Genomic DNA, 11,911 nt, shown 5'->3' with positions numbered 1-11,911 from the left:
AAGTACAATACGTAAACAATATGATTATTGTGTATCACCTCTATTTTTTCAACCAAAACCTTCAAATCGTAACAAGTTGTCAAGTTGTACAATAATGCAAAATAATTAAAAAACGTCAATCTCTTTATATGTTCAGACCCATTGATCAAGGGGCAACACATATGGTTGGAAGTTCCATCACTTCCTTATCCTCGTCATCATCTTCCAATCAATGAAATGCAGGAAACTAATTCCTAGATATAAATGCATGATCTTGATCATCATTTTCTTCACAAACTTGTTCTTTTATCAAACGAGTAATTTTTCGGTGGGCCGAGGTCAGTTTCATGTTGCATGGAGAATCAATGGCGGTGTGACAGCGAGGGAGAATCAGTTTCCCAATATTGCTCAATGTCGAAGTTGGATCTTCTTGGAGATGTGTGGACGTTGTCCATTTCGCTTCGGTAATGGCATAGGACGAAGGGATCAAATGGGTCTCGTTGAGGTAGGGGAAAACGAAGTCTCACTCTGAGGAAGGGAGAAAGAATTGACAGTGGTATGTTATTCCTCAAAACGATGCCGTTTAATGAAACACATCGTTTCATTAAATGGGTTGCGCACACAATCCCCATTCGGAAACGACAAATAGAGTTTCTCTAAAAAGAAATCAACATGTAAGGGAATTTTTCACTTTCCCCATAAGCCCATGGGGTACCCAAGAAAGATTAATGGGTAGGCGTCCAAGCCCAAGAGGTACCCTCCCTCCCTGGCGCTAGAATGGGGTGAGTGGGCCTGCATGGAACACTCGGCCCAAGCACCAAACTTGCTTGTGAAGCAACCCATACACGGGGCAAATTAGCAATAGCGGTTGTTGGGACACGTCGACTTGAAGCCTCCCCTGCGGCGCCCCACTCATAAGGACCTGTGATACTGGGCGGACAGGATGTAAGGGGAGCCATCGATCTTTTAACAAGAGGATATCGATAGACTACTAAGATATCTGCAGAATAATGTAAGTCAGGAAGCCACACCGCATTAATAACGCAGTCATAGAAACCACATCGCATTAAAAAACTTTGACAGAGGGAACAGTAAAATTGTAGAAAGGATATGGACCACATGAGAGTAGGCACGATCTGTCCCCCAGACTCCTAATGTAAATAACAACCCTCACGTACCAAAAAGGCTCTCTAAACTCTCTCTCAATTATTTATAAATTTCCAATGAAAGACACTAATGTAAGTAACGAAGACTCCCCAGCCTTACCAAGGCCACTCTCCCCCAGTCTTCTTCTTCGTGTGTGCAGGTCCAAGCCCAAATGAAGATCCGAGTTGCTATCTGACCCAAAGACGTACACATATACCTTTGTGTACAACTCTTTTATAAATTATAACTCACATTTTCCAGTAAAGAATACGGAAATGTGCCTCTATTATTTATTTATTTTTTTATTTTTTTTATAAAATTACCTGCATTTAAGTTGTTGTCTATTGTTGTATCTACGTGAATTATTTTATTTAAAAATTTTTATACCATACACCATTCACTTAGCATAATAAGATTTGAATAATAAATTTTAAAATTTTAATTCAATAAATTAAATTATATTCAGAGTTTAAAATAACTGCTCCATCTGCAGATACGAAAAAAAAAAAAAAAAAAAAATTACAGTCTGTCCGATTAAGAATATGACCGTTGGAGACGGCTCCCCTAAACTGCCGCTCCTCCCTCTCCCCTGAATCTCTCTTCGAATTCAAAACGACGCTCCTCCCTCTCTCCCCCCCAAAAAAAAGACGAATAAAGAGTCAAAGACGATTGAGAGACGAGTGAGAGTAAAAAGGGCCATTAGGCATTTGCAACAAAACCTATACTGAACGCAAAGCGCTCTCTCTCTCTCTCATCGCTCTTCTCTGAAGCTCTCTTCTTTCTCCCTTTGCAGTTTTCTTTTGAATTTTGAACTCCGTCTGTTTGTTCCGTACCAAGAATGAAGTCAGATCGCAAGCCGCCGCTCCCTAAATCGCCGATACGACTTCGACCACGTCGAGTTCTTCGATCGAACTCATCTTCTCTGCAAACCCCACCAGGTGGGTCTACACAAACATCTATCAAAATCGCACGCACTCTGTTTGTTTTAGAGTTATTTAACTTATGTGCGCCTTACCATCTTTTTACAGGCTCTTTGACAAAATCTGAAAGACCGAACCGTTTTTGGGACAATGGAGAATCGGATCTTCGACCTGAATACCGCTCGATCTCGTGCGACTTGCGTGATCTAGCGAGAATGGTACGCGATGAATTTGGCAAAGGAGTTTCGGACGATGCTGGGGTTTCTAATTCTTTGAGTGCCGATTCCAGCTCTCTGTTTGAGAGGGGTCGGTTTTACGAGGAGTACTCCGCTAGAAGGAACGAGAGGCTGAGGCGGAAGAAGAAAGACACAGGAGTTGAGAAAAAGACCGCGTACAATCTCGGTGTCTCGGTGGAGTCTGCGAAAAGGATCAGTAGTACGAAAAAGTTTGAGAGCATGAGGAAATCGGTCTCAGCGGCTTACACTGTGGAGAAGAGCGAGACTCCAACTCCGAGGTATATGCTAAGAAGTACGATGAAAGAGAATAAGAAGCCCCCTCGTCCTCTTCCTGCGACTTCAGGGAAATCTACCGTACTGCTTGGTGCAAAGCCAAAAGCCGTGGTTCGAAGGGTTCGTAGAGACTGAGTTTCAAAGAACTATGGATGTTTAAGGAAGTTCTCTGGTTGATTTGCCTTATAATTTCTGAAAGAAACTGAATTTATTTCTTTTTGTTTCTTGTTGTATATGGAATTTGAATCTGTTTTCTTTGTTCATGGATTTCCAGTAAACGTTCTATGTCGGTGATTGCATGTCAGCCTTGAAATGATTGATGTTTCAATCTGACAAAGAAATGTAGTTAGTCAGACGTAAATATGGATGCATTTCGATCTTTATTTATTACGGGTCTCCTTTGGTTATCATATTTTCTGCTATGCTTGTTGAATTGTTGTACAAACTACGAAGCCATCTAACTCGGAAACTTCACGGCCATATTTTTTCTTTCTTTCCACCCCCTAAATCTGTCCTCCATCACTAAAGATCCTAACAGGCTTTTCAGGCAACCCACTTAATAGCAGAACTGCAGAAGGACTTGACATGTTTCTTGATCCATACATGCTGCATAGGAGGAGAGATGGAAATTAAGTACTCGTTTGGATAGTTTGATGAAATAATATTATTTTATATAAATTGAATAAAATAATATTTTTTAATATTATTATTATTTTAAAATTAAAAAAGATTGAATTATTTATTATATTTTATATAAAAATTTAAAAAAATTATAATAATGAAATAAAATCAAATGAGTTGAGAGTATTTATATATCCAAACGTACTAAGTTTACTGTAAGTCAAAGATTTGTCCTACAATTTTCTATTAACTCGTTCTATTAAATAATTACTAGTTTTGTAAAATCGAAATTCATTTTTAATTTAAGTTTCATGCTTATATTAATGGAAGGTGCTAGCTGGTAAACGTTGGACGTACCGCTAGTTGAATTTTGGTGTTTTCTTAATTTATTTTTTTAATATTTTTTTAACAGTCTTAATTATTAAGAAAATATTAAAAAAATATACAATTTTACTAATAGTTTACTTTCTTAATCACTAAATAAAAAAATTAAAATACTCTAGCAATAACTTTGAATAATAATATTGAGGGACTAAGTAGCCTTTTTCCATATTAATTTATGAGCGTTGCTACGCCTACCGAAAATTCGATACACAATAGGTGCCGAATAGTGTAAATTATTTTTTTATTTTTCTCTTATTTTATTTTCACACATTTTTCAATCATTTTAAACATTTAAAAAAAATTTATAAAATTATTATAAAATATTTTCTTAATCAATAAATAAAAGTAAAAAATAAAAACACAATTCGGTAGAAAATTTCTGTGGAAATAGTGTTTCTCTTAATTTATTGCAAAATCAGTCGCAAAAAAGTTGTAGTTACATCGTTCTTGAAAAAAAAATTGAACTAGCCATTTGATTAAATTTGGCCCATTGACAAAGCATACAACTTTTACCCATCAAAGTTTTGGGCTTGGTACTACATTTGGGGACGAATCTTGATTACACCTAAATTACTATGCAATGTTATAATATAGTTCAAAGTGTTGATACACAAAGAGTCAAAAAAAACACTACAAGAATGCAAACTTAAAGGAAAAGATAGATAACAAGATGACAGAAATTTGAAAAGTATTTTAAAATCTACTTAAAACACGTAATTAAAATGAGATTAAGACATGAATAAAAATGCAAGCAAAGTTTTGAGTTTCTATCAACCAGATCCAATACTTTGACTTTTTCAATCTAAACTATATACACAATTAATAATTATAACATTAAATTCATAATTGAAAGATATGACAAAATACTCATCTAATTTCTCAAATTTAACTCTAGAATCTACTCTCCACTTACAAACCACAGTTTTCATACATAAAAATAAATATCAGATCTAAAGATGACACTATGTTCACAAATAATAGTGTAACAAAATATCATATCAATGGCATGAAAACCTATTTAAGTCACAATTACATATTCATAATTTTATAACTCAATAAAATCAAATCATAGCAAGATTTAATATAATTGTCTCAAAATTAATGTATCCAAGTCAAATAGATAATTAAATTCTAGAATCTTAAATAATAAAACTTAATTTATAAATTGAAAGATAATAAAAATATTTTTACCAACCAATTTATGTTGTAGACTTTACTCAAACTTTAATTCTCCGTGAGAGCACCAAAAGAAAAATGATTTTTTCTTAACCTCCAAAAACTATCCCCGAAAACTGGGTCTCTCTCCCTCCACCACTGCTTCCAATCTCCATGTCTTTGAAAAGTCCTAGTTGGTTGAAAAGTCTTAGCTGGTCAAAAATCCTCTCGTGTTGAAACTCTTGCTTGGTAAAAAGTCCTAGACTCCTACCTACACACGTTAAAAGTCTATTTGGGTGAAAGTGACAAGAATCCTAAAGAAAAGGTGCTAGAGATAAAATATGAGTGATTGAATAGCCGCATCTTAAGAGTTGGTGGGGACGTGTCAAGTTGTAGGACTTTATAGCTCAACCAAGGTCGAGATTTGCCTCGATTATGACTGAGCCATGGCACCTTGAACCCATGATGGGTCGTGGCTCAGCCGTGGCTACACCACGACCCATGCCACGAGCAGACCATGGCCCAACCTCGGCTGCACCATGGCTCGTGCCACATGCAGGCCATGACTTGACTTTGGTCATGCTATATTAGTTTGAGTTAGTAATATATTAATTTAATAAAAATATAATTATTAATTAATATATAATAAATAGAATATTAAAATATAATAAAATAAAATAAATTAATAGTTAAAAAAATTAAATATTTTTAAAATTATTAATTATTTATTATTATATAATAAAAAAATAGTTATTTCAATATAGAAATTTATGTGAATAAAATAACCAAAAATTAAATTTTTCTTACATTTATAAAAAATATCCTCTAACTTAGGCTAATTCAACGAGACTGCTCTTAGGCAATTACCTTAGTCGCCTTGCCTTTGAGCCGCCCCTGATCACTTGAAATTCTGTCGGTCATTAAGCATGCTTGATCTCCAGAAGATCTAGTAATAAACCTGAAAATTGCTTATACTCGATCTACTCGGGGGAGGCGACACACACACATATATTACATGCCAGATGGCTTCCTTGCTTTGAAAACCCACCTGGCCACCACGATCTGATCAACCTTACAACTCGATCCACACAACTACATACATGCATACAGTACCTCCAATGGCAATACTTGGGTACTCGGTAATGCTTCTGGGACTTCTCTGTTTCCTTTTTCTTGGCCATTGGAAAGTACGTAACAAAAGCTCACCCATCACAAACTGGCCTGTTCTAGGAATGGTTCCGGGGCTTCTTCGCAATGTATTTCATATGTACGAGAGCATAGACCGGGTTCTAAAACATTATGGTGGCACTGTCGAGGTAAAGGGCCCTTGGTTTGCTGGCATGGACTTCATCATCACCAGCGATCCCATGAACGTCCACCACATTCTGAGCAAAAACTTTTTCAACTACGAAAAAGGGTCTGAGATTCGAGAGATTTTGGAGCCTTTGGGAGATGGGATTATCAACTCTGATTCAGATTGGTGGACGTTCCAGAGAAAGACGATGCATTCTATTGTAAAAAACAGCAATTTTGAGCTGTTTGTGGAGAAAGTTGTTCGAGGAAAGGTGGTGGACGGCTTAATTCCGTTTCTCGATCACATCTCCAAGTTAGAGATTGAGGTGGATCTGCAAGAAGTTTTTAAGCGATTCACATTCGACAACAGTTGCTTAATGGTTTTGGGGTTAGATCCAGTTTCCCTTTCCGTCGACTTCCCAAAATGTAAGCATGCAAAGGCTTTCGATGAGATAGAAGAGGCAACCATATACCGACATATCTTGCCAAAATGGTGTTGGAAGTTTCAGAGATGGCTTCAACTCGGGCAAGAGAAGAAGCTGAGAAAAGCTGCTTGGGAAACCTTCGATGGATTCTTGTACCAATGCATCTCATCAAAGCGAGAAGAACTAAGCCGATGAAGAAACCGATGGGAGGAAGCGGAATTCAACTTATTGACAGCTTATTTGATGCTCGAAGATAAAGAAGGATCACGCATGGGAGGGTCCACGAGCAAATTTTTAAGGGACACTGCCTTCAATCTCATGGCGGCAGGCAGCGACACCATGGGTATGGCTCTCACTTGGTTTCTATGGCTTCTTGCAACGCACCCATCTGTAGAAACAAAGATTCTGGACGAGATGAAAGAGATTATTTTGGTGAAAGATGACAAAAAGTGGGGGTGTTTTGGTATAAAAGATCTGGATAGACAGGTTTATCTCCATGCAGCCTTATGCGAGGCGCTACGACTGTATCCAGTGGTGGCTTTCGATCCTCGAACCGCAGTTGGACCAGATGTTCTTCCGAGCGGCCACCATGTCGGTCCGAGTACAAAGATTATAATCTGTCTATACGCAATGGGGAGAATGGAGGAAATATGGGGTGAAGATTGCTTGCAATACAGGCCGTAGAGATGGATCTCAGAGCAAGGAGGAATCATATCTGTGCCATCTTACAAGTTCTCAGCGTTTGGTGGAGGCCCGAGAAGTTGTTTGGGTAAGGCCATGGCTTTCATTCAAATGAAAATGGTTGCAACCGCCGTCATATGGAATTATCACATTCAAGTTGTTGAAGGCCATCCTGTTTCGCCGGGTGTTTCTGTTGTACTTGATATGAAACATGGTTTAAAAGTTAGGGTCAACAAAAGAAGTGCTCAATCGACAGGTCAAAGTGTTGGGTTGTGTAATAATGATTACATGTAGCATTTTCATTAGAGTAACGTTAATTACAAGCTTCTGTAACCTCTTTTATAAATAAAAGGTAGATCTCGTTAATTAGAAATAGTTTTTTTTTTTTTTATAAATTTTTAAAGTAAAATTTACTTTTTTTATAAAAATTTATGCGATTTGTATTTGAAATTTTGTACGAATCATTTTTCGGGTGGATAAATGGTTTTTGCTGCAAACTAGATTCAAATTCGATTTGAAGAAAGCCTAAGCAGTTTTTTGTTTTTTAGAATAATGCTAGAGAGAAGTCACTATAACAGTGCACACTTTACACTCACTGCGTGACTGCTTCTAATTGATTTTTTCTAATATTCACTTGAGGAGATGTGTAGTCTAGATGATGTCACATCATGTGTATAAAATAAATGCTACAAATAATAACTTCTATCCATATTTATTCTTTATTATTTATATATCCGAGTGGCAGAAAATGTTAAGGACATGGAATTATAGAAAATCATAAATTGTCATATATTATCTAACCTTTAATCTTGTTGGATTAAACTATTTTATAACTATGTTTTAAATGGAGGATATATTTGATAAATAACGATACTATGTTTTACAAAAATGTCCTCCATTTAAAACAAAGTCGTACAAAAATAATTGTCTTGTTACATTCTTCTCTCCGAAACTAAGGAATTTTAATCATTGAGAATCTACTTGTCAAACAAGATATATAAGAGATTATTGTTACATGACTGACTCTGAAATTCCCTAATTAGATAAAATTCTTGCCAGTCGGATGGACTATCAGAACCTACGTGAAGAGAATCATTTCGACGTTGATAACACGTTATCGAACAAATCAGTAGGCGGTCAGCGAAATCATCTTAACTCACAGACCATGCATGCATGCGAGTTTTGCATAGAATCAGACCAACCTACATCCTAGTTCTTCTGGCTTCAAAATCTAGGCATATTGAGTAGAAATTATCGAGTCTTGAGACAAAGTAATATAGCCAACGTTCATCTTTACGATATTATCGGCGAAAACCAGACTGTAACCAAGGAACAGAGGTGCCACAATTCGTTACAACACTGACAAATCGCGTTCCAATATTCTAATGTACACTGAGGTTTTTGGCAGAGCCAGGCTAGGAGTATGTTTATACTAACTTGAAACCGATGAAACAATCGGGTTAAACTGCATATAAGCCTACTCATAATGTTCCACGGTGCAGGGAAAGTGGTTTAACACTAATCTGTTCCTGTATTCCCTTGCATACATATAAATAAATAAAAAAGTAATCCCTTGCATATATAATCCGGATTCTAGGTAACTTTGAAACAAACTAAAATTATGAAAAAAATAGACATCGGTGAATGTAAAACTAATTCTTCACCACACAACTTGAACTGCCATAAGTGAACGCAAAACATAGACGTAAGAGCCAATGTGATTAAAAAAAAATGCTACATCCTATTCCTATCTCAAGACATATGCAGCCCTTAAAACAAAAAGAACTGGTCCATAGGATGATAGACAAGGCCACATCGGCATATTAGGATGAAAGTAAAATAAGAGTGTACTATACATATAACTCATGTGATAACATTAATTCCTAGACTCAATTCAGAATCATAATTGTTTGTATCATCGAAACCCATCAAAATTTATAAACAAAAAGATAGTATTAGAACTAAAAACCTTACATGAGTCGTGCACAAAAGGAAAAAGAAAAATGATCACTGACTTGCCATTCAGCTTCATTTTATGTGGTTACCAACAAATATACAAGACCTTTTAGATATTCTACAATTTCAGATCCTCCAAGCTTTGAACTTCCATATACTCTATCAACAAATGTAATTGGGACCTGTAGACAAGCACAAGATTCAAATCAACTATATAATGTAGATATTTTCTAAGAACACTTAGAAACTACACATAAGAGTGAATCCAATCACACAAAGCAGGAACTAAATTATAGCAAGTATTCAAACTGCTTTTAAGTCAGATTCTGCACAACTAGCTTAAATCTATACAGTTCACGCATCATACAGTCCACAAGATCTTCAAGTGTAGTATTAAGTTATAAGCTACCATAACTCCAATGCTAGAATCCCTCCATAAAGAAGGGTGTTTGGGAAGAGAGAGAATACAACATGGTCAGACAAGCAAAACTACAGAATCAATATCTGACTGTTTATTGCTGATGCTGAACCAGGGTACATTAAGGGAAGACAACAATAAAAGAGCAGATGGATACACACAATCGTCGTATAATGACTTCTCTATATAAGATTAAATTAAAACAAGAGCAAACAATCATGAGGACTAACAAGCTCTTTCAACTCCAAAAATTTCAACCTTTTCTTTTACTATCCATAAGTATTTCTTTTCACCCCTGTTGATCACTTACGTTCATAGATTCATAATGGTAGGATGTTTATATTGCAAATGAGATTGAGTCTAACTAACTTAGCAAATCAGTCATGGGGAGAGGTGCAAAGGCAGTGGAAGAGTCAATCCCTTTTACAAGGACTTAATCAAGGAGATCTTGGCATATATATATATATAGAGAGAGAGAGAGAGAGGGAGAGAGAGAGAGAGAGAGAGGGAGAGAGGGAGAGAGAGAGAGAGAGAGAGAGAGAGAGATTGGTTAGAAAGCAAAAGGCTGCTTTTGGTTAGGATCAAGATTCACAACTGCATGTGTATCAAAAGTCCATCGATTTCTAAACCATGATAAGACAAGTATATGGCCTTACCTCTTCAATATGGTAACCTTTTCTAGAAGCCCGAACAATCATCTCCATTTGAAAGACATATCCCTTGCTAACACAGGAGCTAATGAGATCTTCAAGAACAGACTTCCTGTAAAGCCTTCAAATGATCCAAGTAATGTAAGTTTCAAAATTTTGCAAGCTTCAAATAATTGAATAGATATCTTGTTTTTCAATCTTCTGAGCAAACACTTAAATAGCTTAATACTATAGTTTGTGTACCGGAAGGATCCAGTCAAGTCTGATACACCGGGCCATAGAAGTGTTTGTGCAAGAACATTTGCCCCCCTACTCGTTAGCTTGCGCATAAGGTTCCATCCATGTACACCGCCATCTTTAACATAGCGCGTTCCAGTAACTATACTTGCACCAGTCTCCAACTGCTTCCTTAATAAATATGTCATGTAAAAAGAAGTCAGAAGGTTTTCCTCAAACTATGCATCCTAAGCATAGGGAAGTAGAAAATAAATGACTGAAAATTTCCTTACTTGATGAAACTCGGCAAGTACTTTGGCTGTTTGACAAGAAGCAAAAAGATTAGACAAAGAAAACTATATCTGATGCCAAAAGGAATACAATAATGCAATAAATGTATCCGATAAGCAGAGTTAGCAACTACCCCGAAACTTAGGATCTATAACATGGAAGACGGAAGCCCCCAAAAAAATCAATTGGGATGTAGTTACAGGGTCTAGAGGCTACTATTATTTTTATTTTGACTTTACTTCGGATAACCACATGAACAAAATACTAGATGGTTACAGAAAAGGAAAATCAAAGCAAAACCCAGTTAAAGATACTAGAAGTAAGCGGGTTGCTTTCCTAGTTGCCAACACAAGAAAACTTTTTTAAAAAATGGCAGAATAGCATGCACAATAACATAGATGCATTCCCATTTCAGACTCTGACACTGCACCAACTTATCATCCACATCCCTAAAACATACTCACATGGTGCGATAGATCAGCATCCATGATCACAACAAAATTTCCAGATGCATGCTTCACGCCATGAGAGTAAGCAGTTCCTGAAATTTGATTATGCATAAAAAGCAAGTTTCTCGTAATTATTTCATTAAAACAAAATTAATAACAGCATACCTAACCCAAGCTTCTTGGGTCTAGCTCTCAACAGCTGAATCAACAAAAATAATGGTTCATTGTTAAAAGTCAGAAATAAGCGTAAAAACTGATCAGAGAAGAAGTTCATATACAAATTTTAATATTATGGCGCTTACAATGCGATCTTCCCCATACACTTGCTGCAATTGTTTTACGATTTCTTGAGTCCCATCAGGACTCCCATCGTCCACAACAATTATTTCGAAATCGACATCCCTAAAACAGTCATAAATTTGCACAAGAAACCCATTACAGGAACATGATATCAGATACAAAATCACGAAAAGTCATCCTAAAATCAGATCCCTTAAAAAAAAGCAGGCGCAACAAAAAAGGAACAGAAAATTGTCGAAGAATCCTAGGATCACAAGACGAGGTGGGCGTACCGGAGATGCTTGAAGACGAGGTAGACGATGAGAGCGATGTTGAGGCGCTCGTTGTAAGTCGGTATGATTATGCTGTACTTGTTCTTGTCTTCCATTCTCTGTTTCTGTTTCTGTTTCTGTTTCTGTTTCTTTCTGAATCTGATTTCTTAAATTGACTTCGTAAAGTCTGTCTCTATTCCGTAGAGCAACATCGAAGTGGGCTAAAACCCTAACCCTGCTGTAAAGCTTTTGATCCGAGCCCATTTT

The 11,911-nt window shown here is 36.5% G+C and overlaps 3 protein-coding genes and 1 pseudogene across 3 annotated transcripts; 3 read left to right on the top strand and 1 right to left on the bottom strand.

The window, feature by feature from the left end:
* Window positions 1–1,691: 1,691 nt before the first annotated feature.
* Window positions 1,692–2,941, top strand: LOC109016445. Its single transcript, XM_018998857.2, has 2 exons — window positions 1,692–2,063; window positions 2,154–2,941. The coding sequence occupies exons 1-2, from the start codon at window positions 1,964–1,966 to the stop codon at window positions 2,687–2,689; spliced, it is 636 nt and encodes a 211-aa protein (XP_018854402.1). The 5' UTR covers window positions 1,692–1,963; the 3' UTR covers window positions 2,690–2,941.
* Window positions 2,942–5,932: 2,991 nt separating this feature from the next.
* On the top strand, window positions 5,933–6,631 carry LOC109002929 (alkane hydroxylase MAH1-like). The gene has a single exon (XM_018980856.2). The coding sequence runs from the start codon at window positions 5,947–5,949 to the stop codon at window positions 6,625–6,627; it is 681 nt and encodes a 226-aa protein (XP_018836401.2). The 5' UTR covers window positions 5,933–5,946; the 3' UTR covers window positions 6,628–6,631.
* On the top strand, window positions 6,631–7,416 carry LOC109002930 (annotated as a pseudogene).
* A 1,496-nt stretch (window positions 7,417–8,912) lies between these two features.
* Window positions 8,913–11,816, bottom strand: LOC109002931 (dolichol-phosphate mannosyltransferase subunit 1). The gene is made up of 8 exons (XM_018980858.2): window positions 11,666–11,816; window positions 11,396–11,495; window positions 11,259–11,292; window positions 11,109–11,185; window positions 10,647–10,672; window positions 10,381–10,545; window positions 10,144–10,258; window positions 8,913–9,251 (listed from the first exon to the last, which is right to left on the bottom strand). The coding sequence occupies exons 1-8, from the start codon at window positions 11,758–11,760 to the stop codon at window positions 9,147–9,149; spliced, it is 717 nt and encodes a 238-aa protein (XP_018836403.1). The 5' UTR covers window positions 11,761–11,816; the 3' UTR covers window positions 8,913–9,146.
* Between the last annotated feature and the right edge of the window lie 95 nt (window positions 11,817–11,911).

Source organism: Juglans regia, chromosome 11, assembly GCF_001411555.2.
Source record: "Juglans regia cultivar Chandler chromosome 11, Walnut 2.0, whole genome shotgun sequence".
Lineage (NCBI taxonomy): Eukaryota > Viridiplantae > Streptophyta > Magnoliopsida > Fagales > Juglandaceae > Juglans > Juglans regia.
The sequence above is the reverse complement of the archived record's forward strand: the minus strand, read 5'-3'. Positions and strand labels throughout refer to the sequence as shown.

Coding starts and splice junctions, on each gene's coding strand:
- LOC109016445 (XM_018998857.2), top strand. CDS start 1,964: ATGAAGTCAGATCGCAAGCCGCCGCTCCCTAAATCGCCGATACGACTT. Junction 2,064..2,153: donor TTCTCTGCAAACCCCACCAG/GTGGGTCTACAC, acceptor ATCTTTTTACAG/GCTCTTTGACAAAATCTGAA.
- LOC109002929 (XM_018980856.2), top strand. CDS start 5,947: ATGGTTCCGGGGCTTCTTCGCAATGTATTTCATATGTACGAGAGCATA.
- LOC109002931 (XM_018980858.2), bottom strand. CDS start 11,760: ATGGAAGACAAGAACAAGTACAGCATAATCATACCGACTTACAACGAG. Junction 11,293..11,395: donor TGTATGGGGAAGATCGCATT/GTAAGCGCCATA, acceptor TTGTTGATTCAG/CTGTTGAGAGCTAGACCCAA. Junction 10,259..10,380: donor GACTTGACTGGATCCTTCCG/GTACACAAACTA, acceptor GATCATTTGAAG/GCTTTACAGGAAGTCTGTTC.